Raw genomic sequence first — 24,304 nt, 5'->3', positions numbered from 1 at the left:
TTCATAGGCAATTGCCCAACCTGAACCCCATCATTAATAAATTCATTAAAATACTTTGCACGACCACTAGAGTGTGCATAGCGAGGCACTGGAAGGAAGGTCCCCCTACTTGGAAAGAAGTACTAGACAAAATAAAAGACATATACACACTATCGGAAAGGGTAGCATGGATACAAGGAGACACTACACAATTTAACAAAATATGGTTTTATTGGATAATGCATTCAACAATGACGGTCAGGTAATAGAATCCACAAATAGAAGATTATGGTAAAAACTCTATAAACTATAAGCACATAGTTATAAATCGGCCAAACGACGCACTCAGCTTAGATCCCAGACATAATTGATTGACAACACAGACATGATTTAATGTTTATTTGTATTCTTATTTTTATTTTTATCTTATTTTTATTTTTTTATTTTTTATTTCTTATTTAGGTTTGTTAATGTTCATTACTCATGATATATATCATAGATCAGTGTTAAGGATTTAAGAGTTAAAAATGTTCCCATGTTGATTTGAGATGTCACATTGTCTGAGGCACTGTAATAATTGCTCTCAGGATGTATACACTGTTAATTATGCTGAGATATGGAAATAAAAATAATTTCAACATAAAAGGGCCAGCTCAATAGTTGCACAAATAGATATAACACTTCCTTTTAAAGGGTTAAGCCCCTTTTTCTTGATTTCCTCATCACAGCTTCACAATATAGAAATAGTGTCCACTTTTACAAAGTTGTATATTTGTTTCAAGATTCTGTCTCTTTTTATAAAACTTATTTCTCTTGTTAAGTGTATCCAGTCCACGGATCATCCATTACTTGTGGGATATTCTCCTTCCCAACAGGAAGTTGCAAGAGGATCACCCACAGCAGAGCTGCTATATAGCTCCTCCCCTCACTGCCATATCCAGTCATTCTCTTGCAACTCTCAACTAAGATGGAGGTCGTAAGAGGACTGTGGTGTTTTATACTGAGTTTATTTCTTCAATCAAAAAGTTGTTATTTTTAAATGGTACCGGAGTGTACTGTTTATCTCAGGCAGTATTTAGAAGAAGAATCTGCCTGCGTTTTCTATGATCTTAGCAGAAGTAACTAAGATCCTTTGCTGTTCTGACATATTCTGAGGAGTGAGGTAACTTCAGAGGGGGAATAGCGTGCAGGTTTTCCTGTAATAAGGTATGTGCAGTTAAAATATTTTTCTAGGGATGGAATTTGCTAGAAAATGCTGCTGATACCGAAGTAATGTAAGTAAAGCCTTAAATGCAGTGATAGCGACTGGTATCAGGCTTATTAATAGAGATACATACTCTTATAAAAGTGTATTTTAAAACGTTTGCTGGCATGTTTAATCGTTTTTTACATATGTTTGGTGATAAAACTTATTGGGGCCTAGTTTTTTCCACATGGCTGGCTTGAATTTTGCCTAGAAACAGTTCCCTGAGGCTTCCCACTGTTGTAATATGAGTGGGAGGGGCCTATTTTGGCATTTTTTTGCACAGCAAAAATTACAGACACAGACATCCAGCTTCTTCCTGCATGATCCAGGACTTCTCTGAAAGGCTCAAAAGGCTTCAAAAGTCGTATTGAGGGAGGTAAAAAGCCACAGTAGAGCTGCTTGTTCATTATGTTTGAAAGCCATGGTGGAGCCCCATAGGAGAATGTGTACTAAATGTATTGATTTCACCTTAAACAGTAAAGATCAGTCTTTATCTATAAAAGAATTATCACCAGAGGGTTCTGTCGAGGGGCAAGTTATGCCGACTATCTCTCCCCACGTGTCAGACCCTTCGCCTCCCGCTCAGGGGACGCACGCTAATATGGCACCAATTACATCAGGGACGCCCATAGCGATTACCTTGCAGGACATGGCTGCAATCATGAATAATACCCTGTCAGAGGTATTATCTAGATTGCCTGAATTAAGAGGCAAGCGCGATAGCTCTGGGGTTAGGAGAGATACAGAGCGCGCAAATGCTGTTAGAGCCATGTCTGATACTGCGTCACAGTATGCAGAACATGAGGAAGGAGAGCTTCAGTCTGTGGGTGACATCTCTGACTCAGGGAAACCTGATTCAGAGATTTCTAATTTTAAATTTAAGCTTGAGAACCTCCGTGTATTGCTTGGGGAGGTATTAGCTGCTCTGAATGACTGTAACACAGTTGCAATTCCAGAGAAATTGTGTAGGCTGGATAGATACTATGCGGTGCCGGTGTGTACTGACGTTTTTCCCATACCTAAAAGGCTTACAGAAATTATTAGCAAGGAGTGGGATAGACCCGGTGTGCCCTTTTCCCCACCTCCTATATTTAGAAAAATGTTTCCAATAGACGCCACTACACGGGACTTATGGCAGACGGTCCCTAAGGTGGAGGGAGCAGTTTCTACTTTAGCAAAGCGTACCACTATCCCGGTTGAGTACAGTTGTGCTTTTTCAGATCCAATGGATAAAAAATTGGAGGGTTACCTTAAGAAAATGTTTATTCAACAAGGTTTTATTTTACAGCCCCTTGCATGCATTGCGCCTGTCACTGCTGCGGCGGCATTCTGGTTTGAGGCCCTGGAAGAGGCCATCCAGACAGCTCCATTGAATGAAATTATTGACAAGCTTAGAACGCTTAAGCTAGCTAACTCATTTGTTTCTGATGCCATTGTTCATTTGACTAAACTAACGGCTAAGAATTCCGGATTTGCCATCCAGGCGCGTAGGGCGCTATGGCTTAAATCCTGGTCAGCTGACGTGACTTCAAAGTCTAAATTACTTAACATTCCTTTCAAGGGGCAGACCTTATTCGGGCCTGGCTTGAAGGAAATTATTGCTGACATTACTGGAGGCAAGGGTCATACCCTTCCTCAGGACAGGGCCAAATCAAAGGCCAAACAGTCTAATTTTCGTGCCTTTCGAAATTTCAAGGCAGGAGCAGCATCAACTTCCTCCGCTTCAAAACAAGAGGGAACTGTTGCTCATTCCAGACAGGCCTGGAAACCTAACCAGTCCTGGAACAAGGGCAAGCAGGCCAGAAAGCCTGCTGCTGCCCCCAAGACAGCATGAAGGAACGGCCCCTTATCCGGAAACGGATCTAGTGGGGGGCAGACGTGGGCAAGAGATGTTCAGGATCCCTGAGCGTTGGAGATCATATCTCAGGAATATCTTCTGGACTTCAAAGCTTCTCCTCCACAAGGGAGATTTCATCTTTCAAGGTTATCAGCAAACCAGATAAAGAAAGAGGCATTCCTAAGCTGTGTGCAAGACCTCCTAGTAATGGGAGTGATCCATCCAGTTCCGCGGACGGAACAAGGACAGGGATTTTATTCAAATCTGTTTGTGGTTCCCAAGAAAGAGGGAACCTTCAGACCAATCTTGGATCTAAAGATCTTAAACAAATTCCTCAGAGTTCCATCATTCAAAATGGAAACTATTCGGACCATCCTACCCATGATCCAAGAGGGTCAGTACATGACCACAGTGGACTTAAAGGATGCCTACCTTCACATACCAATTCACAAAGATGATCATCGGTTCCTAAGGTTTGCCTTTCTAGACAGGCATTACCAATTTGTAGTTCTTCCCTTCGGGTTGGCCACTGCCCAGAGAATTTTTACAAAGGTTCTGGGCTCACTTCTGGCGGTTCTAAGACCGCGAGGCATAGCGGTGGCTCCATATCTAGACGTCCTGATACAGGCGTCAAGCTTTCAAATTGCCAAGTCTCATACAGAGATAGTTCTGCCATTTCTGAGGTCGCATGGGTGGAAAGTGAACGTGGAAAAGAGTTCTCTATCACCACTCACAAGAGTCTCCTGCCTAGGGACTCTTATAGATTCTGTAGAGATGAAAATTTACCTGACGGAGTCCAGGTTATCAAAACTTCTAAATGCTTGCCGTGTCCTTCATTCCATTCCACGCCCTTCAGTGGCTCAGTGCATGGAAGTAATCGGCTTAATGGTAGCGGCAATGGACATAGTGCCATTTGCGCGCCTGCATCTCAGACCGCTGCAATTATGCATGCTAAGTCAGTGGAATGGGGATTACTCAGATTTGTCCCCTCTACTAAATCTGGATCAAGAGGCCAGAGATTCTCTTCTCTGGTGGCTTTCTCGGGTCCATCTGTCCAAGGGTATGACCTTTCGCAGGCCAGATTGGACGATTGTAACAACAGATGCCAGCCTTCTAGGTTGGGGCGCAGTCTGGAACTCCCTGAAGGCTCAGGGATCGTGGACTCAGGAGGAGAAACTCCTCCCAATAAATATTCTGGAGTTAAGAGCAATATTCAATGCTCTTCTAGCTTGGCCTCAGTTAGCAACACTGAGGTTCATCAGTCGGACAACATCACGACTGTGGCTTACATCAACCATCAAGGGGGAACCAGGAGTTCCCTAGCGATGTTAGAAGTCTCAAAGATAATTCGCTGGGCAGAGTCTCACTCGTGCCACCTGTCAGCGATCCACATCCCAGGCGTAGAGAACTGGGAGGCGGATTTTCTAAGTCGTCAGACTTTTCATCCGGGGAGTGGGAACTCCATCCGGAGGTGTTTGCTCAACTGGTCCATCGTTGGGGCAAACCAGAACTGGATCTCATGGCGTCTCGCCAGAACGCCAAGCTTCCTTGTTACGGATCCAGGTCCAGGGACCCGGGAGCAATGCTGATAGATGCTCTAGCAGCTCCTTGGTTCTTCAACCTGGCCTATGTGTTTCCACCGTTTCCTCTGCTCCCTCGACTGATTGCCAAAATCAAACAGGAGAGAGCATCTGTGATTCTGATAGCGCCTGCGTGGCCACGCAGGACCTGGTATGCAGACCTAGTGGACATGTCATCTCTTCCACCATGGACTCTGCCTCTGAGGCAGGACCTTCTAATGCAAGGTCTTTTCAATCATCCAAATCTAATTTCTCTGAGACTGACTGCATGGAGATTGAACGCTTGATTCTATCAAAGCGTGGCTTCTCCGAGTCAGTCATTGATACCTTAATACAGGCTCGGAAGCCTGTCACCAGGAAAATCTACCATAAGATATGGCGTAAATATCTTTATTGGTGTGAATCCAAGAGTTACTCATGGAGTAAGGTTAGGATTCCTAGGATATTGTCCTTTCTCCAAGAGGGTTTGGACAAAGGCTTATCAGCAAGTTCTTTAAAAGGACAGATCTCTGCTCTGTCTATTCTTTTTGCACAAGCGTCTGGCAGAAGTTCCAGACGTCCAGGCATTTTGTCAGGCTTTGGTTAGGATTAAGCCTGTGTTTAAAACTGTTGCTCCCCCGTGGAGCTTAAACTTGATTCTTAAAGTTCTTCAGGGAGTTCCATTTGAACCCCTTCATTCCATTGATATTAAACTTTTATCTTGGAAAGTTCTGTTTTTGATGGCTATTTCCTCGGCTCGAAGAGTCTCTGAGTTATCTGCCTTACATTGTGATTCTCCTTATCTGATTTTTCATTCAGACAAGGTAGTTCTGCGTACCAAACCTGGTTGTTTACCTAAGGTGGTTTCTAACAGGAATATCAATCAAGAGATTGTTGTTCCATCATTGTGTCCTAATCCTTCTTCAAAGAAGGAACGTCTTTTGCATAATCTGGACGTAGTCCGTGCCTTGAAGTTTTACTTACAGGCTACTAAAGATTTTCGTCAAACATCTGCCCTGTTTGTCGTTTACTCTGGACAGAGGAGAGGTCAAAAAGCTTCGGCAACCTCTCTCTCCTTTTGGCTTCGCAGCATAATACGCTTAGTCTATGAGACTGCTGGACAGCAGCCCCCTGAAAGGATTACAGCTCATTCTACTAGAGCTGTGGCTTCCACCTGGGCCTTTAAAAATGAGGCCTCTGTTGAACAGATTTGCAAGGCTGCGACTTGGTCTTCGCTTCACGCCTTTTCAAAATTTTACAAATTTGACACTTTTGCTTCTTCTGAGGCTGTTTTTGGGAGAAAGGTTCTACAGGCAGTGGTTCCTTCCGTTTAAGTTCCTGCCTTGTCCCTCCCATCATCCGTGTACTTTAGCTTTGGTATTGGTATCCCACAAGTAATGGATGATACGTGGACTGGATACACTTAACAAGAGAAAACATAATTTATGCTTACCTGATAAATTTATTTCTCTTGTAGTGTATCCAGTCCACGGCCCGCCCTGTCCTTTTAAGGCAGGTCTAAATTTTAATTAAACTACAGTCACCACTGCACCCTATGGTTTCTCCTTTCTCGTCTTGTTTCGGTCGAATGACTGGATATGGCAGTGAGGGGAGGAGCTATATAGCAGCTCTGCTGTGGGTGATCCTCTTGCAACTTCCTGTTGGGAAGGAGAATATCCCACAAGTAATGGATGATCCGTGGACTGGATACACTACAAGAGAAATAAATTTATAAGGTAAGCATAAATTTTGTTTTTTTTTGCACTTTTCAGTCCTCTGCATATATATTCTGATTCATTACTGAAGCACTTATCCATAATTAGTTCCTTATTACTTTGTCACCACTTCTGTGTTTGTGTTTCTAATTGTGCTTTTTCCCCCACAGATCTCCCATTTTAAGATCCCGCGTTACATTGTCTTTATGAATGAGTATCCGCTCACAGTTTCTGGAAAGGTAAATGGGGGAAGACAAAATCTATGTAACAGAGAGGTAGACATTTGAAGGATAGTGCTAGTTGGTGGATGGAAGCCATTTTGAATATATAGATTGAAGATATAAGAGTTTAAAGTGGTCTAATTTTGTGGAATCTTCATTTTATAAGGGTTTTGTGAATTTTTTTTTTCCTGTCCTAAATAAAATGATTTGTTTTCTTTTACAAGATACGATGAGTCCACGGATTTCATCCTTCCTTGTGGGATATCGCCTCCTGGTCAGCAGGAGGAGGCAAAGAGCACCACAGCAGAGCTGTATATATAGCTCCTCCCTTCCCTCCCACCCCAGTCATTCTCTTTGCCTGTGTTAGTGATAGGAAGAGGCAAAGTGAGGTGTTAGTTTAGTTTCTTCAATCAAGAGATTGTTGTTTTTAAAATGGTACCAGTGAGTGCTATTTTATTCAGGGTGTAGCTGTATTCCTTGTCAGCCTCTAGAGTAGAGCTACAGGTGGCTTTTAAGCAATGGGAACTGGGGAGATTTTCATTCTCTCTGCGTCTCCCATACTATGTGCTGCCCTGCTGATGATGGCCTTAGCAGATATTATCTAAGACCCTGTTTGTTCCCACAGATCTACAGGAGGAGATAAAAAGGACCTCTTCATCGTGTGGGACAAGTCATGCTGTTGCCCAGCATTGAGGTATGTCGGGTCTTTAATTTCTGGGACACTAAGTAGCTCAGACTTGACTGGCCTTTATTTCCTATATAAGTAAGGGGTACTCAATTTGCACTAATAACTTATATGCATGGGTGTATTCCCCTCATGGCTCTGTGACATCATTCAATTTGCTCGTTTTCATCTCAGACCTCTGCAACTGAGCATGCTCAGTCAGTGGAATGGAGATTATACAAATGTATCTCCTCAAATACATCTAGATCAGGAGACAAGGGACTCTCTTCTATGGTGGTTGTCGCTGGATCATCTATCCCAGGGGACATGCTTCCGCAGACCCTCATGGGTGATGGTGACAATGGATGCTAGCCTGATAGGATGGGGAGCAGTCTGGAACTCCCTGAGGGCTCAGGGTGTATGGACTCGAACGGAGTCTCTACTTCCCATCAATATCCTAGAGTTGAGAGCAATATTCAATGCGCTTCAGGCTTGGCCTCAGTTGGCTTCGGCCAAGTTCATCAGATTCCAGTCGGACAACATTACGACTGTATCTTACATCAATCATCAGGGAGGAACAAGAAGTTCTTTAGCGATGACAGAAGTAGCCAAGATAATTCAGTGGGCGGAGGCTCACTCTTGTTATCTGTCGGCGATCCACATCCCAGGTGTGGAAAACTGGGAAGCGGATTTTCTAAGCAGACAGACATTTCATCCGGGAGAATTCTCAGATGGGGCAGGCCGGAGTTGGATCTTATGGTGTCTCATCAGAATGCCAAGCTTCCGAGATACGGGTCCAGGTCCAGGGATCCCCAGGCCGAACTGATAGATGCCTTGGCAGTACCTTGGTCTTTCAGCCTAGCTTACGTGTTCTCACCATTTGCTCTCCTTCCCCGGGTGATTGCTTGAGTCAAACAGGAGAGGGCTTCGGTGAGCCTCATCGCTCCTGCGTGGCCTCGCAGGACTTGGTATGCCGATCTGGTGGACATGTCATCTCAGCCACCATGGAAGCTTCCATTGATTAAAGACCTTCTCATTCAGGGACCCTTCTGTCAGGGTTTTTTCCCTGTTTGCCATGTGCTGCTGGCAGCCATTTTACTCACCTCTCTTCCTGTCTATGGTGCATTGTGGGGGATGCTGCTCATTTCCTACACTTCCTTTTATGTCCAGACTGGTGTGCATCATCCATGTGAGACAGGATGCAGTCTCAGAATTGTGATGTCATCACTTATTATTTAAAGGGCCTCTGTTCAGTATGCTTTGCCTTTGCGTTGTCTCAGACCTGTTTGTGAGAGTTCCTGTGTATTACCTGGCTGCCTGACGTCCTTCCTGGTTCCTGATCCCTGGCTTTTTCCTGACTCTGCTGTTTTCCTTGTTCCTGATTCCAGCTCGTCTGACTATTCGCTTTGGCTCCTGACTCGGCTCGTCTGACTACCAGCTCTGGTTTTGACTCCTGGCTTGTTATTTGACATGTGGACTTTTTATTATTTTTTGCTATGAATAAAGGTGTGATTATTTTTTCACTTCTCGTCTCTGATTCCTGTCACCCTGACACCTTCCATCATCTGAATCTAGTTTCTCTGCAGCTATCTGCTTGGAGATTGAACGCTTAATTTTATCTAAGCAAGGGTTTTCTGATTCGGTCATAGATACCTTGATTCAGGCACGTAAGCCTGTTACTAGAAAAATTTACCATAAGATATGGCGTAAATCTCTTTATTGGTGCAAATCCAAGGGCTACTCATGGAGTAGGGTTAGGATTCCCAGGATTTTGTCTTTTCTCCAAGACGGATTGGAGAAAGGGTTGTCAGCAAGTTCCTTAAAGGGACACATTTCTGCTTTATCTATTTTGTTACACAAGCGTCTGGCAGATGTTCCAGATGTTCAATCTTTTTGTCAGACTCTGACTAGAATCAGGCCTGTGTTTCGAGCTATTGCTCCTCCTTGGAGTTTGAATTTAGTTCATAAAGTTCTTTAAGGGGTTCCGTTTGAACCTATGCATTCCATAGATATTAAGTTGTTATCTTGGAAAGTTTTATTTTTGGTTGCTATTTCTTCTGCTCGCAGAGTTTCTGAGCTTTCGGCATTACAATGTGATTCTCCTTATTTTATTTTTCATTCTGATAAGGTGGTGTTACGTACCAAACCTGGTTTTCTTCCTAAGGTTGTTTCAAATTAAAATATTAATCAGGAAATTGTTGTTCCTTCCTTGTGTCCTAATCCTTCTTCTAAGAAGGAGCGTCTGTTACATAATTTGGACGTGGTCCGTGCCTTGAAGTTCTACTTACAGGCAACTAAGTATTTTCGTCAATCGTCTTCCTTGTTTGTCATTTTTTCAGGGAAACGTAGGAGTCAGAAAGCTACGGCTACCTCTGTTTCTTTTTGGCTGAAGCGTATCATCCATTTTGCATATGAGACTGCTGGACAGCAGCCTCCTGAACGAATTACGGCTCATTCCACTAGGGCTGTGGCTTCCTCATGAGCATTCAAAAATGATGCTTCTGTTGAACAGATTTGCAAAGCTGCAACTTGGTCGTCTCTTCACACTTTTTCCAAATTTTACAAATTTGATACCTTTGCCTCGGCTGAGGCTGTATTTGGGAGGAAAGTTCTTCAAGCAGTGGTGCCTTCTGTTTAGGTTCCCTGTCTTGTCCCTCCCGTTTCATCCGTGTACTAAAGCTTTGGTATTGTATCCCACAAGTAAGGATGATATCCGTGGACTCATCATATCTTGTAAAAGAAAAGGAAATTTATTCTTACCTGATAAATTTGTTTCTTTTACGATACGATGAGTCCACGGCCCACCCTGTTTTTCTAAGACAGGTCTTTAATTTTGTTAAACTTCAGTCACCTCTGCACCTTGGTTTTTCCTTTCTCTTCCTAACTACGGTCGAATGACTGGAGTGGGAGGGAAGGGAGGAGCTATATATACAGCTCTGCTGTGGTGCTCTTTGCCTCCTCCTGCTGACCAGGAGGCGATATCCCACAAGTAAGGATGAAATCCGTGGACTCATCGTATCATAAGAGAAACAAATTTATCGGGTAAGAATAAGTTAACTTTTCATGCAAGGGGATACCATGTCTGTCTAGCTGCAGGTTATTGAGTCACAGCATCAGTTCCATTTTGGGGGTTTTGGCAATTTTTAATAGACCTTTAAAGGGGCATTCTAATCAAAATTTTAATTCACATAGATTAATTACACCTTCAAATAGAAACATATTTGCAATTTACTTGTTTTGGCAAAAATACTTCTAGTAAAAGTTATCACTGTTTTAGTGTTATATTTCTCTGCACGTGCATGTGAAGCATAGCTAGATTTTCTCTGTGCACCAGCATTTAAAATATTGCAGCTGCTCAGAGTGCCAGTGGGTTTTGTATCATGTCAGCAATTAACAAATTGAGTCATTAACAGATGCTACAAGCACCTTAGACTCTCCAATCAAGGGATATGTTTAAAATGCTGGTGCATGGTGCATACTTAAATACACATTTAAAACAGCTGTAGCTTTTATAAGAAGCATTTTTGCTAATACATGTATATTACAAAAATGTTTCTATTCAAAATTTAAAAGCATCCATGTGGATTTAAATTTTGGCTGGAATGTCCCTTTAATACCCCAACACTATCCTATATAATAAAAGGCCAAGTGTGTTTGTCCGAAGCTGTCATGCACAGTAGAGACAGCACAAGGACAAACACACCTGGCCTTTGAGTCCCTAGCTGATCTGCGGCCGAAGTGGGCGTCGCCGGGTGTGAGCAGGGCGTGGCCTGGGTTAAGGGGGCGTGAATGGTCATGAAGGGGGCGTGGCCACGCGAGAGAGGGGGAGAGAGATAGAGAGGGGGAGAGAGATAGAGAGGGGGAGAGAGGAGTGGAGAAGGAGAGAGGGAGGGGGGGAGAGGGAGGGGGGGAGAGAGCGCAAAAGAGAGGGGTGGAGAGAGAGCGCAAAAGAGAGGGGGAAGAGAGCGCAAATGAGAGGGGAGAGAGAGAGAACGTAAAAGAGAGGGGGAGAGAGAGCACAAAAGAGAGGGGGGAGAGAGTGCAAAAGAGATGGGGGTGGGGGGGAGAGAGAGAGCGCAAAAGAGATGGGGGAGGTAGAGAGTGCAAAAGAGATGGGGGTGGGGGGAGAGAGAGAGCGCAAAAGAGATGGGGGAGAGAGAGAGCAAAAGGGAGGGGGGAGAGAGAGAGAGCAAAAGGGAGGGGGGAGAGAGAGAGAGCAAAAGGGAGGGGGATGGAGAGAGCGCAAGGGGTGGGACTGCTGTACTGCAAAAAATGGCCCGTGTGAACGGGTTTTAGGACTAGTAGACATATAATCCAAAAGAAAGAGTGAGAGCTCATGACTAAAATAAGGTGTTTTTATGTCTGTATAACTGTTGTTATAATAATGTCTGCTAGTCTCATTTTGTTGTGGTGTTGGTGTCAGGACTCAGAGATATATGTTTCTCTGAATTAATAAAAAAAAAAATACAGGAATCAAAAGGATATGAAACCCAAATTTTTTCTTTCATGATTCAGATAGAGCATGCAATTTTAAGCAACTTTCTAATTTACTCCTATTATCAATTTTTCTTTGTTTTCTCTAAATGTAGCCACCAATCAGCAAAGTGTTACCCACCCAGGGTGCTGAACCAAAAATGGGCCAGCTCCTAAGCTTACATTCCTGCTTTTTCAAATAAAGATACCAAGAGGACGAAGAAAAATGGATAATAGGAGTAAATTATAAAGTTTCTTAAAATTGCATGCTCTATCTGAATCATGAAAAAAAAATGGGTTTCATATCCCTTTAAGTGTAAAAGTAGATATTTTGTTAAATTCTATTTAGCATTATTTTTGGTGCATTTAGTATATACATTGTTTTTAAATATATTTATTATGCTACTTTGAGTGCATTTAGACAGGGCTAGGAACATGTCAACATTTTCAAAATGGACCCACCCCTTTGTGTAATTTCAAAATGTATCTAATAGGTTTATAATCAGATATTTGATCTACTAGTTTTCTGCATACATTGCAAGATAGTGTATTGTGACAAAAATAATACATTTTATTTTCTGATATTTATTCTTTTTTATTAAATAATATTGGTATATAATCCTATATTTATCTTGTTAAGTGTGTTCAGTCCACGGGTCATCCATTACTTATGGGATATATTCTCCTTCCCAACAGGAAGTTGCAAGAGGATCACCCAAGCAGAGCTGCTATATAGCTCCTCCCCTCACATGTCATACCCAGTCATTCTCTTGCAACCCTCAACAAAGAAGGAGGTCGCGAGAGGAGCTGGAGTTTTTACTTAACTATTCTTCAATCAAAAGTTTGTTATTTTAAATGGCACCGGAGTGTGCTGTTTTTCTATCTCAGGCAGTATTTGGAAGAAGAAACTGCCTGCGTTTTTTATCTATGATCTTAGCAGGCGTAACTAAGATCCACTGGCTGTTCTCGACATTCTGAGGAGTGGGGTAACTTCAGAAACTGGGAATAGCATGCAGGGTCCTCCGCAAATGAGGTATGTGCAGTACTTTATTTTCTGGGAATGGAATTGACTAAGAAAATACTGCTGTTACCATATGATGTAAGTACAGCCTTAAATGCAGTAGTAGCAACTGGTATCAGGCTGATAAATGTATGCGCAGTCGAGTTATATTCTAGGGACTAGAATTTGACTGAGAAAATACTGTTAACACTGAAATAATACTTAAGCCTTCTCTGCAGTGGTAGCGACTGGTAGCAGGCTTAGTGATAGCTTTGCATGACATTGAAAAATGTTGTTTTTTAATAAAACGTTTACTGGCATGTTATTCGTTTTTTGTGAGGTACTTTGGTGATAAATCGCTTTGGGCATGATTTTTTCCACATGGCTAACATATTTTTCTTCATGGAAACCGTTATATCAGGGCTCCCACTGTTGTGATTGGAGTGGGAGGGCCCTTGTTTTAGCGCCTTGTTGCGCAGTTAAAATTATTGCACAGTCTTTCTGCTTCTTCCTCCTTGATCCAGGACGTCTCTAGAGAGCTCAGGGGTCTGCAAATTTCATTTGTGAGGGAGGTAATCAGTCACAGCAGATCTGTGACAGTGTGCTGACTGTGATTAAAAGCGTTAAATCTTAATTGATATCTGTTTTATCCGTTTTGGGTATCGAGGGGTTAATCATCCTTTTGCTAATGGGTGCAATCCTCTGCTAATAGTACACTTCTTGTTAAGAATTGTTTAATTATATCTGTATTTTTGAAGCGCTGCAGCGTTTTTTATATTGCTTGTAAAACTTATTGAAAGTGATTTCCAAGCTTGTTAGTTTCATTGCTAAGTCTGTTTTAAACATGTCTGATTCAGAGGAAACTGTTTGTTCATCATGTTCAAAAGCCAATGTGGAGCCCAATAGAACGATGTGTACCAATTGTATTGATATTGCTTTGAATAAAAGTCAATCTGTACCGATAAAGAAGCTATCACCAGACAACGAGGGGGAAGTTATGCCGCCTAACTCTCCTCACGTGTCAGTACCTGCGTCTCCCGCTCGGGAGATGCGTAGGATTGAGACACCTAGTACATCTAGGCCCTTACAAATCACTTTACATGATATGGCTAATGTTATGAAAGAAGTATTATATAATATGCCCGAATTAAGGGGCAAACGCGATAGCTCTGGGTTAAGGACAGAGCCCGCTGATGACACGAGAGCCATGTCTGATACTGCGTCACAACTTGCAGAACATGAGGACGGTGAGCTTCATTCTGTCGGTGACGGTTCTGATTCGGGGAGACCGGATTCAGAAATTTCAAATTTTAAATTTAAGCTTGAGAACCTCCGTGTGTTACTAGGGGAGGTATTAGCGGCTCTGAATGATTGCGACACGGTGGCAATTCCAGAGAAAATGTGTAGGTTGGATAGATACTATGCGGTACCGGTGTGTACTGACGTTTTTCCTATACCAAAAAGACTTACAGAAATTATCAGTAAGGAGTGGGATAGACCCGGTGTGCCTTTTTCCCCTCCCCCGATATTTAGAAAAATGTTCCCTATAGACGCCACCACACGAGACTTATGGCAGACGGTCCCTAAGGTGGAGGGAGCAGTTTCTATGTTAGCCAAGCGTACCACTATCCCGGTGGAGGATAGCTGTGCTTTCTCAGATCCAATGGATAAAAAATTAGAGGGTTATCTTAAGAAAATGTTTGTTCAACAGGGTTTTATATTGCAGCCTCTTGCATGCATTGCGCCTGTCACGGCTGCAGCGGCATTCTGGTTTGAGTCTCTGGAAGAGGCGATTCGCACAGAGCCGTTGGATGAGGCCTTGAGCAAAGTTAGAACCCTTAAGCAAGCTAATGCGTTTGTTTCAGATGCCGTAGTACATCTAACCAAACTTACGGCTAAAAATTCCGGATTCGCCATACAGGCGCGCAGAGCGCTCTGGCTTAAATCCTGGTCAGCGGATGTAACTTCCAAGTCTAAACTACTTAACATTCCTTTCAAAGGGCAGAGCTTATTCGGGCCCGGCTTGAAGGAAATTATTGCTGACATTACGGGAGGTAAGGGCCACGCCCTTCCTCAGGACAGGGCCAAACCAAAGGCCAAACAGTCTAATTTTCGTGCCTTTCGTAACTTCAAGGCAGGAGCAGCATCAACTTCCTCCGCTCCAAAACAGGAAGGAACTACTGCTCGTTACAGACAAGGTTGGAAAGGCAACCAGTCATGGAACAAGGGCAAGCAGGCCAGAAAGCCTACTCCCGCCCCTAAGACAGCATGAAGTCAGGGCCCCCTATCCAGAGACGGATTTAGTGGGGGGCAGACTTTCTCTCTTTGCCCAGGCTTGGGCAAGAGATGTGCAGGATCCCTGGACGTTAAAGATTATATCTCAGGGATACCTTCTGGATTTCAAATCCTCTCCTCCACAAGGGAGGTTCCATCTTTCGAGGTTATCGACAAACCTAGTAAAGAGGGAGGCATTTCTACAATGTGTACAAGACCTCTTAATCATGGGGGTGATCCACTCAGTTCCGCGATCGGAACAGGGACAAGGATTTTACTCAAATCTATTTGTGGTTCCCAAAAAAGAGGGAACCTTCAGACCAATCTTGGATTTAAAGATCTTAAACAAATTCCTAAGGGTACCATCGTTCAAGATGGAAACCATTCGAACCATCCTACCCATGATCCAAGAGGGTCAATATATGACCACGGTGGACTTTTTTACGAAGGTTCTGGGCTCACTTCTGGCGGTACTAAGACCACGAGGCATAGCAGTGGCTCCGTACCTAGACGACATTCTGATACAAGCGTCAAGTTTTCAGAATGCAAAGTCTCATACAGAGATAGTTCTAGCATTTCTGAGGTCGCATGGGTGGAAAGTGAACGTGGAAAAGAGTTCTCTGTTACCACTCACACGGGTTCCTTTTCTAGGGACTCTTATAGATTCTGTAGAGATGAAGATTTACCTGACTGAGTCCAGGTTATCAAAGATTCTCAAGGCTTGCCGTGTCCTTCATTCCATTCCAAGCCCATCGGTAGCTCAGTGCATGGAGGTAATCGGCTTAATGGTAGCGGCAATGGACATAGTGCCATTTGTGCGCCTGCATCTCAGACTGCTGCAACTATGCATGCTCAGTCAATGGAACGGGGATTACTCAGATCTGTCCCCTTTGCTAAATCTGGACCAGGAGACCAGAGATTCGCTTCTCTGGTGGTTGTCACCGGTTCATCTGTCCAAAGGAATGACCTTTCGCAGGCCAGATTGGACGATTGTAACAACGGATGCCAGCCTTCTAGGCTGGGGAGCAGTCTGGAATTCCCTGAAGGCTCAGGGATCGTGGACTCAGGAGGAGAAACTCCTCCCAATAAACATTCTAGAATTAAGAGCAATATTCAATGCTCTTCTGGCTTGGCCTCAGTTAGCAAAGCTGAGGTTCATCAGATTTCAGTCGGACAATATCACGACTGTGGCTTACATCAATCATCAAGGGGGAACCAGGAGTTCCCTAGCGATGTTGGAAGTCTCGAAGATAATTCGCTGGGCAGAGTCTCACTCTTGCCACCTGTCAGCGATTCACATCCCAGGCGTAGAGAACTGGGAGGCGGATTTCCTAAGTCGCCAGACTTTTCATCCGGGAGAGTGGGAACTTCACCCGGAGGTATTTGCTCAACTGATTCGTCGTTGGGGCAAACCGGATCTGGATCTCATGGCATCTCGCCAGAACGCGAAGCTTCCTTGTTACGGATCCAGGTCCAGGGACCCGGGAGCGGTGCTGGTAGATGCATTAGCAGCCCCTTGGGTTTTCAACATAGCTTATGTGTTTCCACCACATAATCTCGGCTGATTGCCAGGATCAAACAGGAGAGGGCATCGGTAATTCTGATAGCGCCTGCGTGGCCACGCAGGACCTGGTATGCAGACCTAGTGGACATGTCGTCCTGTCCACCATGGTCTCTTCCTCTGAGGCAGGACCTTCTAATTCAGGGTCTTTTCAACCATCCAAACCTAATTTCTCTGAGGCTGACTGCCTGGAAATTGAACGCTTGATTCTATCAAAGCGTGGGTTTTCGGATTCGGTTATTGATACATTAATGCAGGCTCGGAAACCTGTGTCAAGAAAAATTTACCACAAGATATGGCGTAAATATTTATATTGGTGCGAATCCAAGAGTTACTCATGGAGTAAGGTTAGGATTCCTAGGATATTAGCTTTTCTACAAGAGGGTTTAGAAAAGGGTTTATCCGCTAGTTCGCTAAAGGGACAGATTTCAGCTCTGTCTATTCTTTTACACAAACGTCTGGCAGTACATCCAGACGTCCAGGCCTTTTGTCAGGCTTTGGCTAGAATTAAGCCTGTGTTTAAAGCTGTTGCTCCTCCGTGGAGCTTAAACTTGGTTCTTAAAGTTCTTCAGGGTGTTCCATTTGAACCCCTTCATTCCATTGATATTAAGCTTTTATCTTGGAAAGTTTTGTTTTTGATGGCTATTTCCTCGGCTCGAAGAGTATCTGAGTTATCTGCCTTACATTGTGATTCTCCTTATCTGATCTTTCATTCAGATAAGGTAGTTCTGCGTACTAAACCTGGGTTTTTACCTAAGGTTGTTTCTAACAGGAATATCAATCAAGAGATTGTTGTTCCATCATTATGTCCTAATCCTTCTTCAAAGAAGGAACGCCTTTTGAATAATCTAGACGTGGTCCGTGCTCTGAAGTTCTACTTACAGGCAACTAAAGATTTTAGACAAACTTCTTCTCTGTTTGTCGTTTACTCTGGACAGAGGAGAGGTCAAAAGGCTTCGGCTACCTCTCTCTCTTTTTGGCTTCGTAGCATAATACGTTTAGCCTATGAGACTGCTGGACAGCAGCCTCCTGAAAGAATTACAGCTCATTCCACTAGAGCTGTGGCTTCCACCTGGGCCTTTAAGAATGAGGCCTCTGTTGAACAGATTTGCAAGGCTGAAACTTGGTCTTCACTTCATACTTTTTCCAAATTTTACAAATTTGACACTTTCGCTTCTTCGGAGGCTGGTTTTGGGAGAAAGGTTCTACAGGCAGTGGTTCCTTCTGTTTAATGTTCCTGCCTTGTCCCTCCCATCATCCGTGTACTTAGCTTTGGTATTGGTATCCCATAAGTAATGGATGACCCGTGGACTGAACACACTTAACAAGAGAAAACATAATTTATGCTTACCTGATAAATTTATTTCTCTTGTAGTGTGTTCAGTCCACGGCCCGCCCTGTCTTTTTCAGGCAGGTTCTAAATTTTAAAATTATAACTCCAGTCACCACTGCACCTTATAGTTTCTCCTTTCTCGTCTTGTTTCGGTCGAATGACTGGGTATGACATGTGAGGGGAGGAGCTATATAGCAGCTCTGCTTGGGTGATCCTCTTGCAACTTCCTGTTGGGAAGGAGAATATATCCCATAAGTAATGGATGACCCGTGGACTGAACACACTACAAGAGAAATAAATTTATCAGGTAAGCATAAATTATGTTTTTGGTGATTTGGGACGATGAAATGATGTTAAATGTGTGGTCATATAATGTGTGTTTTAAATATTTATCAAATAATGACTCCTGTGCTGCTATGTAACACGTTAACTATAGATTATTTTCCTATATTGTGTTATTTTTGCAAACACAAAGTTATGAGGCCTCTGAAACGTCTCAGCACTAAACAAAGGCTAATTAAATAATGGAAGTAAATTGCAAAGTTGTTTAAAACAGCATGCTCTATTTGAATCCTGAAAATTTAATTTTAACATTACTGTCCCTTTAAACATATTTCTTTCACGCAATTAGCAAGAGTCCATGAGCTAGTGACGTATGGGATATACATTTCTACCAGGAGGGGCAAAGTTTCCCAAACCTCAAAATGTCTATAAATACACCCCTCACCACACCCACAAATCAGTTTTACAAACTTTGCCTCCCATGGAGGTGGTGAAGTAAGTTTGTGCTAGATTCTTCGTTGATATGCGCTTCGCAGCAGGCTGGAGCCCGGTTTTCCTCTCAGAGTGCAGTGAATGTCAGAGGGATGTGAAGAGAGTATTGCCTATTTGAATTCAATGATCTCCTTCTACGGGGTCTATTTCATGGGTTCTCTGTTATCGGTCGTAGAAATTCATCTCTTACCTCCCTTTTCAGATCGACAATATACTCTTATATATACCATTACCTCTACTGATTCTCGTTTCAGTACTGGTTTGGCTTTCTACTACATGTAGATGAGTGTCCTGGGGTAAGTAAGTCTTATTTTTGTGACACTCTAAGCTATGGTTGGGCACTTTTATATAAAGTTCTAAATATATGTGTTTAAACATTTATTTGCCTTGATTCAGGATGTTCAACATTCCTTATTTCAGACAGTCAGTTTCATTATTTGGGATAATGCATATGAATAATAAATGTTTTTCTTACCTTAAAATTTGACTTTTTTCCTGTGGGCTGTTAGGCTCGCGGGGGCTGAAAATGCTTCATTTTATTGCGTCATTCTTGGCGCGGACTTTTTTGGCGCAAAAAAATTTTCTTTGTCATTTCCGACGTCATACCTGTCGCCGTAAGTTGCGTCATATTTTTGAAGTTTTTGCGCCAAAATTGTCGGCGTCACCGGATGTGGCGTCATTTTTGCCGCTTAAAGCATTTAGGCGCCAAATAATGTGGGCGTCTTTTTTGGCGCTAAAAAAATCTGGGCGTCATTATTGTCTGCACATAATTTAAGTCTCATTGTTTATTTGCTTCTGCTTGCTAGAAGCTTGTTCATTGGCATTTTTTCCCATTCCTGAAACTGTCATTTAAGGAATTTGATCAATTTTGCTTTATATGTTGTTTTTTCTATTACATATTGCAAGATGTCTCAGATTGACCCTGAATCAGAAGATACTTCTGGAAAATTGCTGCCTGATGCTGGATCTACCAAAGATAAGTGTATTTGTTGTAAACTTATGGTAACTGTTCCTCCGGCTGTTGTTTGTAATGAATGTCATGACAAACTTGTTAATGCAGATAAGATTTCCTTTAGTAATGTTCCATTACCTGTTGCTGTTCCATCAACATCTAATATTCAGGGTGTTCCTGTTAACATAAGAGATTTTGTTTCTAAATCTATTAAGAAGGCTATGTCTGTTATTCCCCCTTCTAGTAAACGTAAAAAGTCTTTTAAAATACTTCTAATTTTTCAGATGAATTTTTAAATGAACATCATCATTCTGATAATGATTTTTCTGGTTCAGAGGATTCTGTTTCAAGAGGTTGATACTGATAAATCTTCATATTTATTTAAAATGGAATTTATTCGTTCTTTACTTAAAGAAGTCTTAATTGCATTAGAAATAGAGGAATCTGGTCCTCTTGATACTAAATCTAAATGTTTGAATACAGTTTTTAAACCTCCTGCAGTTATTCCAGAGGTTTTTCCCGTCCCTGATGCTATTTCTGAAGTAATTTCTAGGGAATGGAATAATTTGGGTAATTCATTTACTCCTTCTAAACGTTTTAAGCAATTATATCCTGTGCCATCTGACAGATTAGAGTTTTGGGACAAAATCCCTAAGGTTGATGGGGCTATCTCCACTCTTGCTAAGCGTACTACTATTCCTACGGCAGATAGTACTTCCTTTAAGGATCCTTTAGATAGGAAAATTGAATCATTTCTAAGAAAATCTTACTTATGTTCAGGTAATCTTCTTAGACCTGCTATATATTTGGCGGATGTTGCTGCAGCTTCAACTTTCTGGTTGGAAGCTTTAGCACAACAAGTAACAGATCATAATACTCATAGCATTGTTAATCTTCTTCAACATGCTAATAACTTTATTTGTGATGCCATCTTTGATATCATTAGGGTTGATGTCAGGTATATGTCTTTAGCTATTTTAGCTAGAAGAGCTTTATGGCTTAAAACTTGGAATGCTGATATGTCTTCTAAGTCAACTTTGCTTTCCCTTTCTTTCCAAGGTAATAAATTGTTTGGTTCACAGTTGGATTCCATTATTTCAACTGTTACTGGGGGGAAAGGAACTTTTTTACTACAGGATAAAAAATCTAAAGGTAAATTTAGGTCTGCTAATCGTTTTCGTTCCTTTCGTCACAATAAGGTACAAAAACCTGATCCTTCCCCTACAGGAGCAGTATCAGTTTGGAAACCATCTTCAGTCTGGAATAAATCCAAGCCTTTTAGGAAGCCAAAGCCAGCTCCCAAGTCCACATGAAGGTGCGGCCCTCATTCCAGCTCAGCTGGTAGGGGGCAGATTACGTTTTTTCAAAGAAATTTGGATCAATTCGATTCACTATCTTTGGATATTGTTTCACAATCAGAATATTGTTTCACAAGGGTACAGAATAGGCTTCAAGATAAGGCCTCCTGCAAGAAGATTTTTTCTTTCCCGTGTCCCAATAAATCCAGTGAAGGCTCAAGCATTTCTGAAATGTGTTTCAGATCTAGAGTTGGCTGGAGTAATTGTGCCAGTTCCAGTTTTGGAACAGGGGCTGGGGTTTTACTCAAATCTCTTCATTGTACCAAAGAAGGAGAATTCCTTCAGACCAGTTCTGGATTTAAAAATATTGAATCGTTATGTAAGGATACCAACATTCAAAATGGTAACTATAAGGACTATTCTACCATTTGTTCAGCAAGGGCATTATATGTCCACAATAGATTTACAAGATGCATATCTGCATATTCCGATTCATCCAGATCACTATCAGTTTCTGAGATTCTCTTTTCTAGACAAGCATTACCAGTTTGTGGCTCTGCCGTTTGGCCTAGCAACAGCTCCAAGGATTTTTACAAAGGTTCTCGGTGCCCTTCTATCTGTAATCAGAGAACAGGGTATTGTGGTATTTCCTTATTTGGACGATATCTTGGTACTTGCTCAGTCTTCACATTTAGCAGAATCTCATACGAATCGACTTGTGTCGTTTCTTCAAGAACATGGTTGGAGGATCAATTTACCAAAGAGTTCGTTGATTCCTCAGACAAGGGTAACCTTTTTAGGTTTCCAGATAGATTCAGTGTCCATGACTCTGTCACTGACGGACAAGAGACGTCTAAAATCGGTTTCAGCTTGTCGAAACCTTCAGTCTCAATCATTCCCTTCGGTAGCCTTATGCATGGAAATTCTAGGTCTTATGACTGCTGCATCGGACGCGATCCCCTTTGCTCGTTTTCACATGTGACCTCTTCAGCTCTGTATGCTGAACCAGTGGTGCAAGGATTATACAAAGATATCACAATTAATATCTTTAAAACCGATTGTATGACACTCTCTAACGTGGTGGACCGACCATCATCGTTTAGTTCAGGGGGCTTCTTTTGTTCTTCCGACCTGGACTGTGATCTCAACAGATGCAAGTCTGACAGGTTGGGGAGCTGTATGGGGGTCTCTGACAGCACAAGGGGTTTGGGAATCTCAGGAGGCAAGATTACCAATCAACATTTTGGAACTCCGTGCGATTTTCAGAGCTCTTCAATCGTGGCCTCTTCTAAAGAGAGAGTTGTTCATTTGTTTTCAGACAATGTCACAACCGTGGCATATGTCAATCATCAAGGAGGGACTCAAAGTCCTCTGGCTATGAAAGAAGTATCTCAAATACTTGTATGGGCGGAATCCAGCTCCTGTCTAATTTCTGCGGTTCATATCCCAGGTATAGACAATTGGGAAGCGGATTATCTCAGTCGCCAAACATTACATCCGGGCGAATGGTCTCTTCACCCAGAGGTATTTCTTCAGATTGTTCAAATGTGGGGACTTCCAGAAATAGATCTGATGGCTTCTCATCTAAACAAGAAGCTTCCCAGGTATCTGTCCAGATCTAGGGATCCTCAGGCGGAAGCAGTGGATGCATTGTCACTTCCTTGGAAGTATCATCCTGCCTATATCTTTCCGCCTCTAGTTCTTCTTCCAAGAGTGATTTCCAAGATTCTAAAGGAGCGTTCGTCTGTTCTGCTGGTGGCTCCAGCATGGCCTCACAGGTTTTGGTATGCGGATCTGGTTCGGATGGCTACTTGCCAACCGTGGACTCTTCCGTTAAGACCAGACCTTCTATCGCAAGGTCCTTTTTTCCATCAGGATCTCAAATCCTTAAATTTGAAGGTATGGAGATTGAACGCTTGATTCTCAGTCATAGAGGTTTCTCTGACTCCATCATTAATACTATGTTACAGGCTCGTAAATCTGTATCTAGGAAGATATATTATCGAGTCTGGAAGACTTACATTTCTTGGTGTTCTTCTCATCATTTTTCTTGGCATTCTTTTAGAATTCCTAGAATTTTACAGTTTCTTCAGGATGGTTTGGATAAAGGTTTGTCTGCAAGTTCCTTGAAAGGACAAATCTCTGCTCTTTCTGTTCTTTTTTACAGAAAGATTGCTAATCTTCCTGATATTCATTGTTTTGTACAGGCTTTGGTTCGTATAAAACCTGTCATTAAGTCAATTTCTCCTCCTTGGAGTTTGAATTTGGTTCTGGGGGCTCTTCAAGCTCCTCCGTTTGAACCTATGCATTCGCTGGATATTAAATTACTTTCTTGGAAAGTTTTGTTTCTTTTGGCCATCTCTTCTGCTAGAAGAGTTTCTGAATTATCTGCTCTTTCTTGTGAGTCTCCTTTTCTGATTTTTCATCAGGATAAGGCGGTTTTGCGAACTTCATTTAAATTTTTACCTAAGGTTGTGAATTCTAACAACATTAGTAGAGAAATTGTGGTTCCTTCATTGTGTCCTAATCCTAAGAACTCTAAGGAAAGATCGTTGCATTCTTTGGATGTAGTTAGAGCTTTGAAATATTATGTTGAAGCTACTAGAGATTTCCGAAAGACTTCTAGTCTATTTGTTATCTTTTCTGGTTCTAGGAAAGGTCAAAAGGCTTCTGCCATTTCTTTGGCATCTTGGTTAAAATCCTTGATTCATCATGCTTATGTCGAGTCGGGTAGAACTCTGCCTCAAAGGATTACAGCTCATTCGACTAGGTCAGTCTCTACTTCCTGGGCATTTAGGAATGAAGCTTCGGTTGATCAGATTTGCAAAGCAGCAACTTGGTCTTCTTTGCATACTTTTACTTAATTCTACCATTTTGATGTGTTTTCTTCTGAAGCAGTTTTTGGTAGAAAAGTACTTCAGGCAGCTGTTTCAGTTTGATTCTTCTGCTTATAATTTCAGTTTTTTTCATTATAAGATTTAAACTTTATTTTGGGGTGTGGATTATTTTTCAGCGGAATTGGCTGTCTTTATTTTATCCCTCCCTCTCTAGTGACTCTTGCGTGGAAGATCCACATCTTGGGTATTCATTATCCCATACGTCACTAGCTCATGGACTCTTGCTAATTACATGAAAGAAAACATAATTTATGTAAGAACTTACCTGATAAATTAATTTCTTTCATATTAGCAAGAGTCCATGAGGCCCACCCTTTTTTGAGGTGGTTATGATTTTTTTGTATAAAGCACAATTATTCCAATTCCTTATTTTATATGCTTTCGCACTTTTTTCTTATCACCCCACTTCTTGGCTATTTGTTAAACTGATTTGTGGGTGTGGTGAGAGGTGTATTTATAGGCATTTTGAGGTTTGGGAAACTTTGCCCCTCCTGGTAGGAATGTATATCCCATACGTCACT

At 42.2% G+C, this 24,304-nt stretch overlaps 1 protein-coding gene across 1 annotated transcript in view; it reads left to right on the top strand.

Moving 5' to 3' along the window:
* The window catches only part of ACSF2 (acyl-CoA synthetase family member 2), a 363,626-nt gene that overhangs the window by 326,428 nt on the left and 12,894 nt on the right, over positions 1 to 24,304 (top strand). Inside the window, exon 15 of the mRNA XM_053708837.1 lies at positions 6,507 to 6,575. Within this exon, the coding sequence (XP_053564812.1) occupies positions 6,507 to 6,575 (69 nt within the window). The remainder of the gene's footprint in view (positions 1 to 6,506; positions 6,576 to 24,304) is intronic.

This window comes from Bombina bombina, chromosome 1 (genome assembly GCF_027579735.1).
Source record: "Bombina bombina isolate aBomBom1 chromosome 1, aBomBom1.pri, whole genome shotgun sequence".
Taxonomy (NCBI): domain Eukaryota; kingdom Metazoa; phylum Chordata; class Amphibia; order Anura; family Bombinatoridae; genus Bombina; species Bombina bombina.
This window is presented reverse-complemented; position numbering and strand designations above follow the sequence as displayed.